We start from the raw sequence: 22929 nt of genomic DNA on the forward strand, positions 1-22929 counted from the left end.
GTTTTTTAAGTCCAAGGACTGCCCGGTTTAATTTCTAGCCTCGAGTCTGTCTCTGTGCATATAAAGCCTCTTAAATTTAGACTTTGCTTCTTCTTTCTTTTCCTTGTAGCCTTGTAGGATACTTCCTCTTCGCTCTCCAGTTTTCGCAAGAATCTGCCTCTACTTGCCGACTCACTGCTGCTAATTAAAATCCCACTCGCTTCTTCCATCGAGCTTGCTGCTGGGATTTCGGCCATGACCTTGCTGCTGTTTCCTAGCTTCTTCCGCAGCTTCCTAGCTCCATTGTATGCATTTCTTAGCAGCCTGCCCTGCTTCTCATCAGTCTTCTCTGGCATTTCAGAGATGTTAAATTGAGCGCCAAAAATTACAACCTAGTCATCAAACGCATAAAACTTGAATATATCTCAGTACTGACACACACATCTTCGTTACGCTAGCCATTCTCACGATAAAAGAATTGTGCCATATTTTGAGGTCAACAGTCGGCCAAATGCTGACTAATTATGGAATATATATTGTGAAGGAAAATGAAAAATACTAGCTAGTACTGGTTTGGAATCCATGTTCTCTCTAGAGACTATATAGCAGATGTGAAGCTCCCTCAATCTCATGCTGTCACCATTTGACTTTTTTATATCGTTTTTCTTTAATAGGTTCTGGGCTACAAGATAAAAGGGATGCCCTCCTCCATTCCCTTTTTCGAGGATTAAGAGTTTCACACCCATTGTCGGTCTTGTAATATCAATTTGATGTGAGATAAGCTGAAGTTAGATTTATAGGTTACACTCTAAATTGTTGTAATATGTTTCTAGAAACATTACGTTAATTTACACAGGCTGTTCTTCGAATTGTATCAATTTCCAATTGTTGTAATATCTTATCATCCCATTGTTAGGTTATGAAAACACCCTGAAAATAAATAAAAATAGTGATGGAATAATAAATAAATATGAGAGAATGGTGTTTGATAATTAAATCTAGGTGTCAAGGACTAAAACTTTTGGTTACGGTTCATAGTCAAAACAAACCTAGAAAAAGATTTAATGGAATGAAAAACATCCAAAAATTAACTAAAAAGGTATTGTGGTAACCATATAAAGGACCACTTGGCTTTCTAAAGAAGCTAAGAACAACCAGCCACTTAGAGAAAAGAGAGGGAAAGAAAAACCTAACCATTTCTTGCAAAAATTCCCATAAATCACACAAATTTTCTTGATCAAAGGATTGAAAGGGAGTGTTGGAAGATCTATGAAGGTTGTTTACACAAATTGAGGGAGTTTAAAGCTTTAGAAGGAGGAAAAGTAAGGAGAAACCAGCCATTTCTTCTCATTTTTCTTCTTGAATCCTTCACATTATAAGACATTATAAGGTAATAACCCTTTTTTTTCTAACAAATTAAATTAAATTATGTATGTTGAGTAGTTAAGCATGATTTTTTTATGGAGAGAATTAGGGATCTAAGGAGTTTCTTGCTTGAGTTATTTAATTGACATTTAAATCATGTTGATGAGGATAATTAAATGGTGGGAGAAGTTAGAATTGAAGCAATTAAAGAAAAATAATTGCCCTTTTTCTTTAGTTCTAGTGCCGGCCTAGGGGTACCAAGGAAGGGGGGGTATTTTTTTTATATTGATTGTTCATAGGATATGGAAGATTGTGTTGATTTCTATAGTTATGAATTTATGCAAAGAGGCTATTTTTGCCTCTACCTACCTTTCCTTCCAAACAACATCGTATAGAGAGATTGCGAGACGGGCTCCGACAGGATTTAAAGAGACTATGTAGTTTCAAACAATGCAAGAGTTGGTAGAGGCTGCACTGGTTATGGAAAAGGTGATCAAGGATGATCAAAAGAAAGAAGCTAAACAAGGACTGTCTATAGAAGTAAAGAATAAGGGTTTTGTATTTTCCACTAGTAGCCCTCCCCTTCCAAAAAAAGGGAAAGGTAGTCAGTCGGCCAATTAATTTTCTAGAGTCCACGGTTAGCAGGGAGTAACTAATTATGGTAGGTTTAGTGAACATAGGAGACCTAAATACTCATTGTGTTCCGAGTGCATTCAGAGACACCCCGGGGAAGGTGTATCACATGACTCAAAAGAAGGTAAGAGTTGCACTCGATGTTGTAACAAGTATTTTTTTGTTAGATACTATGTTGGTATATGCCTTATTTGATAATGGGAAAAGTCATTCTCTTATATCAAATTGAATTACAAATAAACCGCCTATATTACCTAGTAAATTGGATGTGGGAATAACATTTAATACACCCCTCGAAGAAAATATGGATATTGATGATGTATATAAAGGGGTTAGAGTACTGTTTATCAGGTGTTATGAGACAAGGATAGATGTAATGCCTTTGAATTTAGATGATTTTGATCTTATCTTAGGTGTTGCATGTGTGTGGCATTGCGTCGATCATCCTCATGGATCTAAATTATCGGGAATGATGTGGGTGGAAAGGATAATGAATTCTTATCCTTTATCAATAAAAAAGAGAGAATATAAGTCATCACCTAGTATTTTGGTCACTAGGAACCCTAACTAATCTTAGAGTCTGGGTAAGGGGACTGATTGTATAAAAAGAAGGTATTAACACCCTTAGTACGCCTTACTTGAAGTAAGTTGCATTGTTTATTTGTCTATTATAAACTAAAAAAATGTTATATTTACTAATTGTTGATCTTGTCGCGGGGGGCGCCGCGACGTCATCGACGACGACAGAGGCTTTTATCGTGCTTCCTAATGAGGTGTGGTGTTGTTATGAAAGGAAATGAGTTTGGGTTTAATCATAAAATTATGATTAACGTTAAGGAGTCGCACTGAATATTATGGTCACTATGAACTTATGGTCTGTGAGAGTCTGGGTAAGGGACTAGTTGTGCAAGGGGAAAACGTGTTACCCCAAGTGCACCCTACCTAAGATAAGCTGCATTGTTTTTGTTTGTTTTTCTAGGTCAGGTTTCTATTTATTGGTCTTTTCTAATTTCAAGGCAGATCTATCTTCATAAGAGAGTCTCTACCTTATCGGATAAAGTCCTAACCGTTCTAAAGTCAAAATTTAGTATCATATTTTCTAAACCTTGTATCTTTACTACCTGAAGGTGTAATTTTACACCCCCAAAGGTTTAAAGTCTACATCTGGGCCTAAAAAAAATTAGAAAAAGGTTTTTAATATTTTGGCTAAACCCTAATGCATGATTATAAATTGGTTATGATATCTATTTTTTTTTTTTAGATTTTCAAAACATGAGGAGCAATTATTTTTGTCTTTTTAAGAAAATATGCTTGGAAAATTTTAGGATTTTAGCCGTATGCATGGAAACAAATTATTTATTTATTTTTTAAATGAGAAATTAATTTAAAATTTTTGAGTTTTTTTTTTAATTTTTGAAAATTTTTAAAAAAGTTTCGGAGAAAACCAAGTATTTTAATATTAGATTTGTATCTTACAGTGTAAATATACAAACCTGATATTATGCAAAATTGGTGGAAAATATGTGAGAAAATCACAAATTTTTTCAAAGGATTTTTTATTTTGTTTGGAAATTTTTTGTTTTTTATATTAATAATAATATATAATATATTATTATATTGATATATTATAAAATATATGGGTTGGGGCGGCCCAGCTGAGCTCAGCCCAAAGAAGGGTTGGGCCGAACTCGACCCAAAAGATCTTTTTTTCTTTTCTTTTTTGGGTAGGGACCGACCCATACATTCGGGCTGGGCCATAACAAGCCTGACTCACGTCCATTGTTCATGCAGCGGACAGAGGGTGAAGAAGAAGAAGAAGAGGAGGAGGAGGAAGAAGAAGAAGAAGGCCACTTGACACGGTGGTGGTCTGGACGTAGAGTAGGTTCGACCGATGGCTCAAGAGGCATCTGCTCAGGGAATGGTGGCCAGAGTCAACTGTAGGAGGAAGAAGAAAAATGTTTGCAGAGGAGAGAGAAAGGAGTTCGCGGTGGTTGTTCTGCTATTGGTGAGGATTTAGGTTCGTGGGGAGGCTGAACCGTCGTCTGTTGGTGGAGGAGAAAGGTTTCCGTGGGGTGAAGCAGCAGGGAGAGAGAAAGAAGAGAGAGAAATGTTGGCTGGAAAAAAAACAGGGCAGTAAGCTGATTTTTGGACCTGATTTCCTTCATGCTCAATCTATGAAATCCACCCTTATTTATAGGAGGTGGAAGAGGGTAATCTTCTCTACACAGGGGAAAACTTTCAACCCTTGATTCGGTTGGGAAGGATTCCAACCATTGATTCAAAATAGGCATTATGAATTGTCAAATCTAACAGTTCAAGGCTGCCTGAGTTGGCCTCTTTAGGCCGACGTCAGGGCCGCTGTTATGTTAATAGGCCTGACCGGATTATACTCGGGGATTGAGGGGTGTCGGTAACCATTTTGGTTTATGTATTGTCAATTTTGGTGGACATATAAGGCATTAAATGCAAAATCGAGGAAGAACATGAACAGTGACAATACGACGCGTCGTTTGGTCCCTTCTTCTTCTTCTTTTTTAATTCAAAATAGCGTCGTTTAGGGTTAAATTAGGGATTTTTGCCCAACTTCAATTCAGTCTTCTAGCTTTTAATTTTGTGCAATTGCACCTCTAATTGACCATAAACTTTGGATTTAATGCGATTAAGCCCCTGCCGAACGTCAATTTGGACCCCGGATTTATACGTTTTTTGCACTTTGATCATTGGTCTCAGATTTATGCAATATAACCCTTAATTGGCCATTAAACTTTCAATTTGTTCAATTTCACCCCCGGGTTTTGTCAATTAAGCTCCTATAGTCTGGGGCCTTTTACAGATTGCTCATTGGCTGTGAAATTGTTCAATTTGACATTTAATTGATCCCAAAATTTCAATTTTGTTGCGATTTTGTCCCTAATTTCAATCAATTAACTTGGTAAAAAATAAATTTGGTCTCTTAAATTGCCAATCTTCTCAATTAAGCCCAAATTAGGGCCCCAAACTTAAGTTTTTACCAATTAAGCCCTAAATAAAATTAATTTAACCAATTTAAAGTGTAATTAAGTCCCTGCACTTAATTAAATCCTTCAATTGGATCCAAATTAATTCTTAAACATAATTAAAATTTAATTTGGCCCATAATTAAATCAAATTGACCTATTAAAAATTTAATTATGTCATTGGACTTAATTTTTATACAAATTCATCCAATAATCATTTAATTTGACTAAGAATTTGCATTGTTTCTTTATTTTTTAGCATAATGGGGTACAATTGGGCCTTGAATTTTCTCCAAAATTGCAGTTGTATTCTCCTGCCTACTTTCTCTACATTGTCAGCCTTTATTTTATTATTTTATTTTTATTTTTAAAAAAGTGAATTTTAGGGAATAATCCAGAATTGGGTTATGACAGATCTATCTAAGGTTTAAGAAAAATCTTCATCAGTAGAGAGGTCCTTATCTTATCAAGTTAAAAACCTAACTGTTCTAATACCAAAAACAAGAAATAAAATAAATTATCTTTTTATTTAATATCATAAATATGTCATACGTATAAGTTTATAAGTTTATAATCCAGTATATTAAAAGAAACAAAAGCAAATTATGGTTTTTTTAGTTAATATCAAGAATAAATCTTACATATAAGTTCATAATCCCGCATATTAAAAGAAACAAAACGATTTTTTTTTTTGATATTTTTGAAACGTAACTTGTTGTAAAATCTATGCAATATTTTTTTTATAAAAAATATCTAAGTATTTTAGATTTAAAAAAAAAACCTTAAAAAACTTTAGGATTTTAGCCATATGTAAGAAAAAAGAAAATATTTTATTTTTATTTCATATTTTTAGGCTTTATTTGGCAAAAACCCATTTTTCTTTGTAATCAAACTATCAAAAATAGACTTAAGATTTTTTTGTCAAATACACTCTTAAACTGAAAAACATTTTAACAAAAATTATGACAAACCAAGAGGGTCTTAAACCCTTAACCCAATTTGACCCGACCTGCTCGACCCAAAATTGTTTTCGACCATAAACTGAATCAAGAATCATGATTTGACTCCAAAACAACCCCAAATAAAACTAAAGCTAAAAAATAGATTAAACACTCAAAAAACACAAAAACTCAAATTCTTGAACAAAACGGACCGAACATAAAAAAAAGAAGATGAACACTAAAAGATCAAGAACACCGAACATGAACCTAGCAACATGGGTTCCAAAATAAACCAGATTTGGTTAAAACAAATGCATATACAGGTTGAAAATCATGCAAGGATCGATAATCTAGCATCCATTTACTACGATTATCTCTTAAACATCACAATTTTATCAAAATGGGTTTCAGTTCTAAACCAAAATCTTAGGATTAAAAACCATTAAAATCATGTATAAAAAAGGTTATGTGCAAAGAAATGGACCAAAATTGGTCCAAATCAAAAGGCTAAGACAATTTTCTTCCCAACAAAAATTATGACAAATCAAACAGGTTATTTTTTTTTCTTTTTTTTTTCTAGCTTCTTCTTCTTCTTCTTCTTCTTTTTTTTTTTATATATATATCTTGAGGGGGTATTTATATTGTTTTGTTAGGGTTTTAGAAGGTCTTGAATCCATTTTCAACCTCTTGATCTTGAGGGAAGTGTTGTAAACCCTTGATAAGAATCCATTGAGGAGCCTTTGTATGTGAACACATGAAAAGCAAATTGGTTGCTATCAGGGTTGATTGAGTTGCTTACTTTTGAGGCTTTGTTCAATTATGACATCATTGACACCTGATACCACTGGAAGTTGGTAGAGCAAATGAACACCTTTTATGTGGATCTAACCTTGCTCAATTTGGAGGTCTGTAGCTCAATTTTCATTCGTTTAAAGTTGCTAATTCGATTAGCCAAAACTATAAAAACAGAGATGGTCATATGATGAACGACATGTCACTTACCTTTTATTCATTAAGTCTGAATGACACGTTGTTTACGACTTTAATTTGGGATTGAAAATTTTCAATTCAGTCTTTGTTCTTCCAATTTCTTTTAATTGCACCAATAATCGCCTCATAACTTCTAATTTCATACAAATTAACCCTTGCCAAACTCAATCGTCAGCCCTAAAGTTGACGACTATTTTCATTTTAGTCCTTGGTTCTGAATTTGTACATTTCAACCCTCAATTGACCAACAAAGTTCCAATTTCTTTAATTTGGCCCCTGATTTGGTCAATTTCAACCTCTACATTCACGCGTCCTTTTCAGTTTGGTCCTTGATTTTTTTATTTTTTTAATCAAGTTTCTAATTGCCCGTTAAACTTCAATATTTATGCAATGAAGTCTTGATTTGACCAAATTAACTCTTAAAAATTATAATTCAACCTCTAAACTTTAATTTCTTCCAATTAAAGCCTAAAGTGACTTCAAAAATTAATTTTTCTTACAATTAAGCCCTTAATAAATTCAATTAAACCTTGTAAAAAAGAATTCAATTGACTCCTTAAACATCCAATTTTAAATTTTTCTCTTTAAATTAAATTTTCTTTGCCAATTGGGCCTTTATCGGTCGAAAATACACCATCAAATTTTCCAATCTTGTATATTTTGATCTTTCTCAACTAGTCTGCAGTAATTTCCTGTGCGTTTTGGTATATTCTTCTCATTGATTTTTTTTATTTTCTTCCATTTTTTTAATTTTTTTTAATTTTTTTTGTTTATGTGAGACCCCAAAATAAGTAACAACATTAAACATGGATTGGTTAAGTGTACATCAGGTAAAAATAGATTGTTTCACTAAAACAATAACTATTTTAGGGTTGAATGGTGAACAAATAATATTTATGGGGGGGGGGGAGATGAAAGTAGTATCTAGTTGTTTAATTTCAATCATGACAGCTAAAAAATTAACGAGGAAAGGATGCCCTGTTTACTTAGCACTTGTAAATGAATTGGGGAAGGGAAAAATGGAATTGGCTTGTATTCCAATAATGAGAGAGTTTCCTAAAGTATTTCTAGAAGAACTATCGAGCCTGCCCCAGTTAGAGAGATTTAAGTGTTTGTCGCACCTCGGTAGAAGTCGCAGTGACTTTTATAGAAAAAGATATTGAAACAAGGTTTATGGTGTTTTGTTCTTCAAGGGGAAAATTTTTATTTACAAAGTCGTCACCTTATAGTCATTAGAAATTCTAATTAGTCTTCAGAGGTTTCAGGGCAAGGGATTGGTTATACTAAAAGGAAGATACTATCACCATAAAGCATCATACCTGAGGTAAGCTACATTGTCAGTTGTCTTTTATTGCTAGAAGTTTATTGTGCTTAATCAATGATTTATTTATAAGGTGAAAACATGTAAAATATGAGGGGGGGGGGGTGGAAATTAGGCTAAAGGTTAAACTAGTTATTCTATGGTATGAATTATTTTTGTCATTTTCAATTACTACCTTTAGATAATACTAATGAATTGACAATTTTTTTGTTACTCCTGGTCACAACTTGTGATTATTTGTCGATCAAATCATGTCAATAATCTAACCAATTTGGTTACTTCTGATCACAACTTATGACTTTTCATCGATCAAGTAATGTTTGTAAGTTGAATAATTTGATCACTCCTAATCATAATCTGTGACTTATTATCGATCAAGTCATGTCAATGAGTTGAACCATTAGACCTACAACAACCTATAATTTTTTTCTACAACAGCCTATAAAAGAATATAATTTTTTTTGGATTTTTGGAACAAGTGTTGGACCTATATGGGTAGTGAGAAATCAAGTGTTGGACCTACGTGCGACGATGGAAAAATTCAGGCATTAGACCCGCATTGTCATCTTCCACTTCAAGTCAATCCTCCTATCTCAACATGAAAAATAGGAGCAGGACTTTCAATATGGAACAAGTGCCCTTAATTATAGGGTAAAGCATTATAATTCTCACTATTTATGCAAGCTGGTTTGGTTAAGATCATCATTGGTGGTCCTTCCATAATTGGTTGATATTTACAAACTTCAATCTTTCTAATCTTGACAAGTTATCATTCTAATTACAACATCTTTCTTGGCACTCTTTAGCCTTAACATACACAAGATCATTATTCTTTCCATCTCATCATAAAACTTCTCACAATGATCAATATCATGACCAAATTGTTGATGGTATTTGCAAAACTCACCCAAATCTCTCATAAGCTGTGTCTTGATTGGAGTACTAATTCAATTTGCTTGTATTATCATTTAATAGAGTTTTCTAAAATTGCCTTCAAAACTCTTTCATCTCCCTTTCCTTTCTTAATAACTTTGACTCTTCCATTTCTAGAGGCATGGTTTAGAAATGGATTTAAGTTTACGTCTGGGGCTTTATCAAAAGTGATCCACCCGGCCTTTATAAGTTACAAAAGCTTTTTTTACATGCTAAACATCCATCAATATTATGGCTTGCAATACCAAAATGGTATTCTAAATTTTGATCAGGCTTATACCACTATGTGAATGGAGGTTGTAATGGGACTAATGGAATAGGGGTAATTTGACCAACACTCAACAACCTTTAGTACATTTCACTTAGAGGTATTGGTATTGGTGGTAATTCTTGGATTCTTTAAAAGCTCTTACGTGGATAATTATTGGTTTGGTTATTTCGTGCGTTGCTCTAGATTTGGATTAGTTCCTAAGGAAAGGTGAGGTAAAATTCATGTTTGTTATAACAGGGGCAGATGTTTAAAAATTATAGGTGTTGTGGTTATTGTTGTGTTATTTTTTTTTCCTTTATAACCTCCATTTTTGACATGATGTACTTTAGCCTCTTTCTTTCTTCTAGTAAAACCCATCTTCTTAGATGGATCAGCAATCTTTCCAGCTCTGATGGTCTGCTCAATTCTTTCAGCAATAATTATTAAATTGGTGAAATGTTGTGTTATGATTCAAACTAAATGCTTAAAATATAGGGCTTTAAAAGTATTGAGAATAAACTGACCATCTTTTTCTCTAATAAAAGAGGATTAACTTGAGCAACTATCTCACTCCATCTCTGAGCATACTCTCAAATAGATTCCTTGTTTCCTTTATCCAAAACTTGCAACCTTGACCTATTACGTGCAATATCCATATTGAATTTGTATTGCCTAATAAATAAGAACCATTATCATATAGAGTTTTTGAATATTCCTTCAATTTTCTGGCTAAAAAGGGAATGTCCATATGCCCTAGCTAACCACCCCACGCAGAGCTTAATTTAAGGTGGTTTCTAGCACTAGCTACTGACTATGAAACATTGTTATTTCATATTATATTTGACTACACAAGATTATATTTTAGAAAAATTAAAATTCATTTATTTTAAAATTTATAAATAATCAAAAGATATAATTTGGAAAACCAAATATTTTTTTTAATTTTACCCTAAATGATCTTAGGTAGTTCGGAATTCTTCAAAAATCTTAAAAAATTTCAGATTAGTTCGGATGATTGGAGTTTTTTTTTTTCTTAGTGCTCACCGGCCCTACTTATTGTGCTGGGAGGATTATTATGTCATCCCCTTATGATGCACTTGTTAATTAATTGTTAGTGGTGGCGGTGGTGCATAGATTGATAGGGAGAGATCATGACTCGTTGAGAAATATATATATATATATATATATAGTCCACACACACACACTGTATTTCTTAAATCAAGGGCACACAGATGATTCACAATTCAAGGGCACACAGAGAGGAAGAGAAGTATTATATGTTAAAGCAAAGAGATAACTGGTAAAATGAAAGAACAAAAGGATGCTCATAAGGCCACCTTTTCTTCATGCTAGTTGGTAGAGGACCTCAATTATTTGAAGTCAAAAGAAACAATAATAATAATAGTGTATTAACTAGTTTAGAGAGGCTGATTGACACATGTTGGTATGATTGATTAGAACATCCACCTTTAAACTACTTGTTGAGTTTTAGTTGAATTTATATAGCTTCCACGTCTAGCAGAGGATATATATAGACTTTAGCAAGCCAGCCAGGGGGTTGATCACAACTTTTGCTAAAAAGAAGGCTTTAAGGAAGGAAATATGGAGGAAGACACGAAATATTGTATAAAAAAGAGATGATACTTTAGTCTTTAATCGTCTTTAGGGTTTAGGATTGGACCAGGAGGTCATAGCTGATACACACAATCTGAGTAAGCGCAGCCTTCTTGTTTGATTAATTTGATTCAAATAACCTGTTAGGCCTGGCTAGATAGGCACCTTTGTATTTGAATATTAGTTAAACCATATCCATAATTCAAGCTGATTAAATCCCAAAAAACAAAGATAAGAAGGTTGTTTCAAACTCAAACAAGGCAATAAGGGATGATGTAGAATTTGAATAAGCCATCAAACACGAGTAGTTTGTATTGGAACAAACCCTACCATTCTCAAGTTGCCTTGGTTTTGTGCTCAAATGTATACGCTGAGTGTATAGTGGCCCCTCGCCTATAGAGAGCTATGCAAGTAGAAAAAAAAGTAGAGGTAAAAACCTAGCTGTATATGTGTATGCCCAAGGAAGGAGTCGTTGAGGAGATACATAGGAGTTGGACTGGTCTTGGCTCCAATTCCCGGTGCACAATGGTTTCAAATTTGTGTCAGATAAGTACATCTGTATACAGGGAAAGCATAGATTAATTTATTCAGGTCCCAGTTTGAAAAGCATTACTAAAAAACACCCCACTATGAACAAGGTCTGAGTTGTGGTTACCCTCCCAATGCCCTTTCTCTGAGTTCTTTCTGACCCCTTTTTTGGCTTCTGTGACAGGTTACAGAGAGGAGAGCCCCATGTCTATATCATGATTTATGAATTGAGAGATTAGAGTGCACAACAACACATGAAACAAAAGGATATAGGGTAAGCCCTAGGCAAATTATTAAATAATACTATACAATGCTGCACCATTAGGACCTATAAATTTCTTTTTAAGCACTAGTTTAATATTTTAATGTTCAAAAACCTCGCAGATCCAGCACAGACATTAGATTCCCTCTTCTTCTATACAGCTTGTTATGAGAGAGAGACAGGGAGAGCAGTTTTGAGGAGTTGCAGCGAAGGAGGGCCTCTCTTTTTCTTCTGTATCTCACGTACTTGCAGCAAGAGGTTAAGGTAATTTCATTAGCTTTCATTTACTGCTTGTGCTATACTCTAGTTGCATCATAACCGGCTTCTTATGGTCTAAAGAACTTTTGCTTTTACTTGTTTTAATCAAAGAAACAATTTCAATCCTGTTTCTGGAAGCCGCTTTTATGTTTTAGAAGTCTGATATATGAATTGATCACCTATTGTTTCAGAACAAAGCTCGAGTGTTCCACATCTACAACTGTTCATATGTGAACATGAATGGGGTATTCTCTTGGTACATGTTAAAGTGAAACAGTGTATTGGTCAATATATACTCTGAGAGGCAGAAGAAAATAGGTGTATAGTCTGACTGACAGAGGCCCACAGTGAGAGGAGATATGGATGCACACCACATGCAAATTTCTTCTGTGTGAGCCTTACTGTTGCATTCATCTTCTGGCAATAGTTTTTGGTCAGAACTGCTCACTTTAATATCACTGTCAGCTTATATGGTAGCAAAGAATCAAATCCAATGGAGAAAGGAAGAGCTCACCTTCTTGGCTGCTACATATTTAGCCAAATATGGTTCCTGTAAGGACATGTGATGCAAATAATGAAGGGCCTTTATCACCTCCCAGTCTGTGACTTTACTTAAAGTACAGCTACAGAGAGGTACTAAAGCAGTAAATTCTCGCGGAGAAGAATATTGCCTTCTAAGCATAGCTTTCTAAGAAAAAGTTGCATTCATGGCCATGGATGAAGAAGGATCGCTTGCTGGTAAACTTCCTCAAGAACCCCCTAGTGGCCTCACCATCAAGATTTCTACTTCTGGCAGCAAAATTGGTAAGAACATCTTAACTCCCCTTGGTTGTTCAAATTCAGATTCAACTTCTCCAAACTTGAAAAACTCAATTGAATCATCCCCATGTAACTCTCCACTAGTGTCACCACCTTCATCAGCCTTTGTTTCAGCCTTACAGTCACCATACATATCACCAAGGGCTATAACCCCAAAACCCCAAGAGAACCCAGCCCCACCTGAGAACCCAACACCAGTCTCCCACTCCTCACCACCATTCTCATCATACCGTGGTTCACAATCAGATGACATACCAAGCAGCTCTTACACTCCCCCATCAGACCAATATGAATATTCTGATGACCCCACAGAGGCCAAGCTCAAGTATGTTACCTGTGTTCCGGTCCCAGATCCTGCTCCTCCTAGAATCTCATTCTCTTTTCCAGTCCCACGCATTTCCTTCAAAGGGCCTGTTTCTCCAGCTTCCAATGCCAAACTCAGGAGCTGTGATGTTTACATTGGCTACCATGGTCAGAATCCTAATCTTATGCGCTTCTGTAAGTGGCTTAAATCAGAGCTAGAGCTTCAGGGAATTGTTTGCTTTGTTGCGGATAGAGCCAAGTACTCGAATACTCAGAGCCATGAGATTGCTGACAGAGTTATCTGTTCTGTGACTTATGGAGTTGTGGTTGTGACTAACTCTAGCATCCTCAATCATCCCAGCTTGGAGGAGATTAGATTCTTTGCTCAAAAGAAGAACTTGGTTCCAATTTTCTTCAACACCGGCCTTGCTGAGATCACAGGTCTTCTCAACTGCAACTCAATTGACAAAGAGTGTAGAGAAGTGATTGACGGACTAGTGAAGTCTAATGAGTTGAAGCTGGAGGTCAATGAGGGTAATGGGAGGAGCTGTGTAGCTAAAGCTGCTGGGATATTAAGAGCAAAGCTCGGGCGAAAGAGTGTGGCCGAGAAAGCTGCAGAAGGATTTGAGGAGATTCCATTTCCAAGGAACAAATGTTTTGTAGGACGAGAGAAGGAGATTATGGAGATTGAAACTGCATTATTTGGATGTACTGATAGTTCTGAACAGGATTATGCTGTGCCGATCATTAAAGGAGAAACCAGTGGGCAATCTGAGGGCCTTGCAGATGAAGAAAGTGATACTTTTAGCAGCAGCCGAGGAGGGAGATTTATTAATTTGGAATTGGGAGGGAAGTGCAAAGAACCGACATTGGAGGCTTGGGTGGAACCAGTTACGGGAAGGAATTCATTGAAGAGATCAAAGTACAAGAAATCGAAAAGTGGGAATTACAAGACCCTGGATAGCAGTGTGTTTTGCATAAATGGCGTTACAGGCATTGGAAAGACAGAGCTTGCACTTGAATTTGCTTATAGATATTCTCAGAGGTACAAAATGGTCTTGTGGGTTGGCGGGGAAGCTAGATATTTCAGGCAGAACTTACTGAATCTATCACAGAATTTGGGGTTGGATGTGAGTGCTGATGCCGAGAAGGAAAGAGGAAGGATTCGAAGCTTTAAAGAGCAAGAAAATGAAGCATTTGAGAGAGTCAAAAGGGAATTGTTTCGAGACATGCCATATCTGCTCATTATTGACAACCTTGAGACAGAAAGAGAATGGTGGGAAGGGAAGGATCTGCATGATTTGATTCCAAGGAACACTGGAGGGACACATGTGATCATCACAACAAGACTATCCAAGACGATGAACTTTGACATAATGCAGCTGCCACCGTTGGAATTGACTGATGCAATGGTCTTAATGAGAGGAAAAAGGAGAAGAGATTATCCAACTGAGGAACTTCAATTTCTCCATAAATTTGATGAGAAATTGGGAAGGTCGAACTTTGGCCTGTGGTTGGTTGGGTCACTTCTTTCTGAGCTTGCAATTTCTCCATGTGCACTTTTTGAAGCTGTGAACCAAGTTCCGCTTGAAGATGGTTCTACTTACTCCTACATGAGCATGAGTGATGAGCATTACTGTAAGAGCAATCCTTTCCTAATGAAACTTCTCCATTTCAGTTTCATTATCTTGCAGCAAACCGATGGAAGAAAAAACCTTCTTGCCTTAAGAATGCTTCTTGTTGGTGCTTGGTTTGCCCCAGCTCCCATTTCAGCAACTTTGCTGGCCACTGCTGCTAAGAATATGCCCGCAATTGGAAATGGATTCAGAAAATGGACCAAATGCGTGAGCCTCGCATTTTCTTGCTGCTCTGGGTGTGGATTAGCACCCCAAAGCGAAGAAGATGCAGCCACTCTTCTTGTTAAACTAGGCTTAGCACGAAGAGTCAACAGACAGCCAGGTTGTTGGATTCAATTCCACCCAATAACTCAAGTTTTTGCAAGAAGAAAAGAAGGTTTATCCGCAGCCAAGGCTACAGTCCAGGGAGTGAGGAAAGTTGGCAATCCATCCATCAACACAAACCATCTATGGGCATCTGCATTCCTTGTCTTCGGATTCAAATCCGAGCCTCCGCTTGTTCAACTGAAGGCTATTGATATGGTTTTGTACATAAAGAAGACAGCTGTGCCGCTAGCAATTAGAGCCTTCACAACGTTCTCAATATGTAATTCAGCATTGGAGCTTTTAAAGGTGTGCACTAATGTGCTTGAAGAAGTAGAGAAGTCATTTGTATCGCAAATACAGGACTGGTGTCATGGTTCACTTTGTTGGAAAAGGAACATTCATGGTCATCAAAGGGTAGATGAATATTTGTGGCAAGATGTGACATTGTTGAAGGCTAGCTTGCTTGAGACTAGAGCAAAGTTGCTGCTTAGAGGTGGTCATTTTGATGGTGGTGAAGAGCTGTGCAGGACTTGTATAAGCATCCGGACAGTGATGCTTGGTCACGATCATGCTCAAACATTGGCTGCCCAGGAAACACTAGCAAAGTTGGTTAGAATGAGAAGCAAAGTATGATCCTAGTGATCTCTATCAATGAAAGAATGGATTATCAGATGCCATGGAGAGCTCAGTTTTGTTCACATCGTAATCATGTTTTTAGCTACAAACATAACCATTAAGTTGCTCATAATGTAGCTTTCTCCACTGCACATCATAACATTTACTTCAAGTTGATGAAACCTCAATTTGTTTGTCACTTTCTGTATATTTTGCATGACAAGATGTTCAATTAGGATTTTTATTTTTTTGATTCCTTGGAAGTGTGGATTAGATTTTAGAAATTGAAACAAGAACACATCTTGGATGTAACCCATGAAAGCAGAGGGATTGAAAAGGACAGGAAATCTGAATTCTCAAAGTTCTGAAGGCACCCCATTGTAGTAGATAGAAGGTGTCTGGTCTACACTCTACAATGACAGCTCTGGTAACGAAACCAATTCTCATCAGTACACAGATTAAGAAATTAAGGCACTGAAGTTGTTTCTTGAGATCATAGGTATCTGCAATTCACATTTGTTTTAGCTACATGGCTAAAATAAGTTCATCTTCATCTTTTAATAATGGAGTATGGAAATGAAAATCAGTTAAAAAAAATGAAGGATTGAAATTGAATCCTTATATTTCTTCCAGAGCAGGGCTGCCACTTCTAACAGATGCCTACAGGAATATACATTACTGGAACATTTTTGATAAATCAAATCTATGGATTTTTTTTTTCACCATCAAGTCTGGAACAATTATTCATATGAAGTGCATACAATATGCTGACCTGATCACAAATTTCCTTGTAGATCAAGGTTGAAACTGTTGTAAAAAGATATATAGAGAACTTAACTTAGTTAACAAAGAACACAAATCAAATAACAAGGAGCAAAATAATATTTCATTAGGTTACTGTCATCTCTCAACTTTTATTTATAGATGAAATCAAACAATACAAGATCACAAAAGATAAAAATCATAACAATTATAATCTCTTTTATCTAAGGAATTATGTAACTGACTAGACTTATCCTAGATAAGCTTAAATCTAAAGAATAAAAAAGAATAAACAACATCAAGATAATGATGTCATTAACAGATAGATAATAATTAAAGAAAAACCATAACTGAATAACAAACTTTCAACTTTGGTGCCATAACTTCAACGGACTCCTCTTTGGTTCCAAAGCTACACATTCCAATCATATCCCTTAGAGCTTCAAGTCTGTTTTTAACTAGAAGGCTTGGTAAACAAGTATGTTAATTGTTCTTTTAAGGTGCAATAGAGTAACTCTAGTTCCCATTCTTGCTGAAATTGTGTAATAGCATGAAACTTGATCTTCATATACTTGGTCTTGTCATGAAAAACAATTTTTTTTTGAAATAGCTATTGCTGAAGTGTTATCACAGAACAATTTTGTGGGACTTCGTTGATCAAAGTCCAGATCAGTTAACATTTTTCTTAACCAGATTAATTGCTTTGCTGTCACATATGTTGCTATGTATTCTGCTTCTACAGTAGAGTGTGCAACCACTGATTGCTTTTTTGAGTTCCAATAGAAAATGCTTTCTCCCATAGCAAAACAATAGCCTGAGGTGCTCATCATTTTTTCATCACTTCCAGCCTAGTCATTGTAAAAAAAAAACCAAGTTTAACAAAACTAGATTTCACAAAATGCATGTCAAACTCTACGGTCCCTTTTAGATATCTTAGAACTCTCTTGGCTGCCACAAAATGGATTTGACTTGGACCTTACATGAACCTAGATAGGTAATTGACAACAAACACAATGTCTGGACGTATAGCAGTTAAATATAACAAGCTGCCAACTAAACTTCTATAGGCTTTACCATTTATTTTGGGTGCTCCATCCTTTTTTATTAGCTTTTGTCCCAATACCATAGGTGCACTAACTAGTTTGTAATTTTCCATCACAAATTTATTTAGTAGCTTCAAAGTAAACCTTTTCTGACATAAAAAGTAACCTTGCATAGACTGAGTTACCTCTATGCCTAAGAAATATGTCAGCAGACCAAGTTCATTCATCTCAAACTTATCTTTCATGTTGGCTTTAAACTCCTCTACAAGTTGCTCCTTATCTCTTGTAATCAATAAATCATCTACATATAATGACACAATCAGTTTATGTTTATCAACATACTTCATATACAAAGTTACTTCATTCATACTCTTTTCAAAGCTTAAGCTTAAGAGATGACTATTCAATCTACTGTATCAGGCTCTAGGAGCCTGTTTAAGTCCATACAAAGCCTTCTTTAGCAAATAAACCTTGTTTGATGTAATCTTTTTTTCAAACCCATCAAGTTGTTCAACATATATTTCTTCATTTAGAACACCGTTAAAAAAATATAGACTCGACATCCAATTGAAAGATGTACCAAACACTTTGTACTACTAAAACAAGCAAAAGCTTTATTGTATCAAGCCTAAATACTGGAGCAAATATGTCAGTGAAATCAATACCTGGTTTATGAATACCCCTTTACTACAAGTTTTGCTTTGTACTTGTTGATATTTCCATATGCATTTAATTTAGTTTTGAAGATCCACTTCATACCTATTACTTTCTTATGAACTGGTCTGTCAACCAATATCCAGATTTCATTATTTTTTATCATAGTGAGCTCCTCCTTCATTGTTGTTGTTCAAACTTGTGAACTAATTGCTTCTTCAAAATTTATTGGTTTTGTTTCAGCAACATTGCACTTGCTATAAATATCAGCTAACGACCTTATCCCCCTTACTGGTTTATAATCGACAACATCATCCTCTACAACATCTATTTTGATTTGCTGCTTCTGTTTTGACCCTTTAATTAATGCATTTTTCTAGTTTCATGTAACACTTTCTGCAACTTTTACATCTCTAACAATCATAACCTTGTTAATTTCAGATCATAGATTTTATAGGCCTTAGATTTAGTGTTATAGCCTATAAGAATTCCTACATCAGCTTTTTGATCAAGTTTTCTCCTCTTAACTTTAAATTTCAAGACATAACAAAGGTTGTCAAAAACTTTAAAATGATCAACATTGGGTTTTAGAACCATACTAGATTTCATAGGGAGTTTTGTCTGCCATAACTCTTGTGGCCATATGATTTAGAAGGTAGGATATTGTGTTCACTGCCTCTGCCTAGAATTTTAATGGCATTTTCTTCTCATATAGCAAACATCTTGCCATCTCCATCAATGTTTAGTTTCTCGTCTCACTGACTCCATTCTGCTGTGGAGTATAAGGCACTATTAACTGATGTTTGATCCCTTTTTTTGCCAAATATCCCTCAAATTATCGAGAGGTATACTCACTCTCATTGTTAGACCTCAACATCTTTAGTTTGTTTCATGTTTCTAACTCAACTGCTATTTTAAACCTCACAAACTCAGTAAACACATCAACCGTGAATTTAAGAAAGTAAACCCAGCAAAATCTATTATAGTCATAAATAAATAGTATAAAGTACTTTGAACCATTCAAAGATTCATTTTGCATGGGACCACACACATCCGTGTGTACTGACTGGAGTTTTAGTGAAGCTCTAAATGTATTATCAGGAAAAACATTTCTTGTGTGCTTCCCTAACTGACAGGCTTCACAAATATCATTTTATTCTTCTATTTTTGGTAAACCAGAGGCCATCTGTAGATCAACCATCCTTTTTAAGGTTACATGATTGAAATGCCCTAACCTTTTTGTGTCATAAAACATAATCATTAATCATTATCAACAAAAGTGTTAGTACTCAAATAGACTTATTTCCAATCAACATTAAAACTCTTGTTTATCATCTTAACAAATAGCAGTAATACTCTCTTTTTTTCTTCAATGTCGCACATTTCATCATTATAAACAATGAGTAACCAGATTCAATTAGTTTCCCTATACTAACTAAATTCTGATTAATCTTAGGTACATAAAATACATTTTTTAGAGATTTTGTACTTGACATAGTTTCTACTTCAACCGCACATTTTCCCTCAACCTTCATATAGTCTTCATTACCAATTCTGACTTTGGACATATAGCTTTTGTCCAAATCCTTAAATAAACTTAAATCTACAGTCATGTGATTAGTACAACCACTATCGATAAACCATAATGAATTGTTTACATTTGTTGTGTTACACATTTCTTCTATTGTAGCCATAAATAAAAGGTCTTTCTTGGCTTCTGTATTTTCTGAAAAATCTTTAGATGTGACCAAATTGCTTGCAACTTCTACATTGTGCATTTTTTAGCCAACAATAAGCTTCAAGATGATTTGTTTTCATGCAGAATTTGCAAGGAGGGAAGTGTTCTCTCCTCTCTTTCTTTCTAGTGATGTTGTTGTTCTGATGCCAGTTATTTGATTGCCAACCTCTCCCTTTTTCCTTTTTTCCTTCTTGATTGCTCCTGTAAATGTTCTTAACCCTACTTTTTTCTTTTGAAACTGCAACAAGGGCTCATTCACTTGTGCCTTCTTGTCTGTAAGCTTGCATTTGCTCAACTACTTATAATGCATTCACTAACTCTTGAAGACTTATATCTGAGAAGTCCTTTGAATCTTCTAGAGAGAAAATTTTATGCTCAAATTTCTCTTATAAACTTACCAGAACTTTCTCCACTACCCTTGAATCAGGAAAATCTTCCCTTATAAGTCTCACTTGATTCATAATTTTTGAAATTTGAGAGGAGAAGTCTTTGATAGTCTCAGTCTCCTTCATCTTTATACCTTCAAACTGTCTTCTGAGATTCAAGATTTGCATATTTCTAGACTTCTCATCTTCATGAAATTCAGCTTTTAACTTATCCCATTTTTTTTGGCAGATTGACAAGCCATTATGGTGATTGGTGAAGATTTCTTCACTCACAACATTATAAAGATAGGTAAAAGCTTTGTACCACTTTGCCTTTTCTTCATTAAAAAAACTTCATCTGTGCAATTATAGAGTCGGTTGCTTATCATTCTCTATTATTTCCCTCAAGTCAAAAGCTTTAAGATAAGTTTCCATTTTAACAGCCCATGCACCATAATTTTATCAGATCTTGTGAAAATACTACTTTATTTATTCCTAGTTTACATATAACAGCAGAGGGTTATATATATATAGAGCTTATGAAGCTATTTTAAGAATATTATTACGGGCCTATAATCTTGCAGAATTAAATACAATGAATCAAATTAATTAGGAATATACAGCTCATTGACACTCCCCCTCAAGTTGGAGCATATATGTTGCTCATGCTCAACTTGCTAAGTGAGTTGTGAAATACTTTGCCTGTGACAGCTTTGGTGAGGACATCTGCAAGTTGATCTTCGGATTTAATAAATGACACCTGATGATCTTTGCCTCAAGTTTCTCCTTGATGAAATGTCTATCAACTTCAACATGTTTGGTTCTATCATGTTGTACTGGATTATGTGCAATGTCTATTGCAGCTTTGTTGTCACAATTCAGTTGCATGGCATGATTGGGTTTGAACCCCAATTCCCCCAATAAATTCATTATCCAGAGTAGCTCACCTACTCTGTGTGTCATACCTCGATATTCTGCTTTAGCACTTGATCTTGACACTACGTTTTGTTTTTTACTTCGCCAAGATACTAGATTGCCTCCCACAAAGGTAAAATATCCAGATGTAGATCGTATGTCAGTAACAGAGCCTGCCCAGTCTACATCAATGTGACCCTCAATATCTAAATGACCATGTCGTGAGAACATCAATCCTCTTCCAGGAGCTGACTTCAAGTATCTCAGAATTCGGTTTACCGCATCCATATGGGCTTCACTTGGTGCATGCATGAACTGACTTACCACACTTACGACATATGCTATATTAGGTCTAGTGTGTCCTAGATAAATCAACTTACCTACAAGGCGTTGATATCTTTCTTTTTTGGTGGGTACCTGATCAGGATATTCACCAAGTTGATGATTCAACTCCATTGGCGTGTCTGCTGGTTTACTAGCTAACATTCCAGTGTCAGTTAAAATGTCAAGGATATATTTCTGTTGTGATAGAAATATTCCTTGTTTAGAACGAGCCACTTTGATGCCTAAAAAATACTTTAAAGCACCAAGATCTTTCATTTCAAACTCACTTGTCAAGTGTCGCTGCAGTGCTGCCTTTTCCTCTGGGTCATTCTCTGTAACTACCATATCATCAACATATACAATAAGGGCAGTGACTTTACCTTTCTTATGTTTCAAGAAAAGTGTATAATCTGAGTTACTTTGCTTGTATCTGAACCCCTTCATTGACTTGCTGAACTTTCCAAGCCATGCTCTGGTTGATTGCTTTAATCCATAAAGAGACTTTCTTAGTTTACACACCATGTTGCCTTTATCAGGTCCCATCTTGCATCCTGGGGGGGGGATCTATATAGACTTCCTCTTCTAGGTCACTATGCAAAAAGGGGTTTTTGACATCAAACTGGTGTAATGACCAGTCTAGGTTTGCTGCCAAAGAAAGAAGTACTCGAATTGTGTTAATCTTGGCTACAGGAGCAAATGTCTCCCCATAGTCAATCCCATAAGTCTGAGTATATCCTTTCGCCACCAATCTTGCTTTGTATCGCTCAATGGAGCCATCTGCCTTGAACTTTACTATATATATATATATATATCCATCTACAACCCACTGTTCTCTTTCCTTTTGGAAGGATAGTCATCTCCCAAGTGGAATTCTTTTGGAGGGACTCCATTTCATCATTCATTGCTTGGGTCCACTTGGGATCTTTCAAAGCTTCCTGCACATTACTTGGAATAGATACAGTGGATAATTGACATACGAATGATGCACATGATGGAGATAGCCTATATAGGGACACATGATTATCAATAGGGTATTTAACGTTTGTTTTAGGGTCAGGGTCATATTGTTGTCTAGGAATACCTCTAGTCGTACGAGGAGGTAGTTGATAACTTGTGTTTCCTGTATTACTGGACTCGGGCAGAGTGATTGAGTTAGAGTTTGAATGTTTAATTACCTGTGGGAAATCGTCAGGACCTAATTGGATGTATGGTGATGGTACTGTAGTAAGAGTTGTAGAGGGGAAATTATCTAAACTAGTACCAGCATCTGGAGTTCTTTGTGACTCTTGATCTTGTTGCACCACTATAACTGGTTGTTCGGAATTTGACTGCTCAGTACCAACATCTGGAGTTTTTAGTAACTCCTGATCTTGTTGAG

At 35.6% G+C, this 22929-nt stretch overlaps 1 protein-coding gene across 2 annotated transcripts; it reads left to right on the forward strand.

Moving 5' to 3' along the window:
* Positions 1-11491: 11491 nt before the first annotated feature.
* On the forward strand, positions 11492-16111 carry LOC7471713 (uncharacterized). 2 transcript variants are annotated; one of them, XM_024600779.2, is made up of 4 exons: positions 11492-11660; positions 11735-11824; positions 11935-12076; positions 12262-16111. In XM_024600779.2, exon 4 carries the CDS (start codon positions 12778-12780, stop codon positions 15766-15768), a length of 2991 nt encoding a protein of 996 aa, XP_024456547.1. In that variant the 5' UTR covers positions 11492-11660; positions 11735-11824; positions 11935-12076; positions 12262-12777; the 3' UTR covers positions 15769-16111. The 2 variants fall into 2 exon arrangements, with proteins under 2 accessions (XP_024456547.1, XP_002299081.1); XM_002299045.4 differs by lacking the exon at positions 11492-11660 and having other exon boundaries at positions 11675-11824.
* Positions 16112-22929: the final 6818 nt, after the last annotated feature.

This window comes from Populus trichocarpa, chromosome 1 (assembly GCF_000002775.5).
Source record: "Populus trichocarpa isolate Nisqually-1 chromosome 1, P.trichocarpa_v4.1, whole genome shotgun sequence".
Taxonomy (NCBI): domain Eukaryota; kingdom Viridiplantae; phylum Streptophyta; class Magnoliopsida; order Malpighiales; family Salicaceae; genus Populus; species Populus trichocarpa.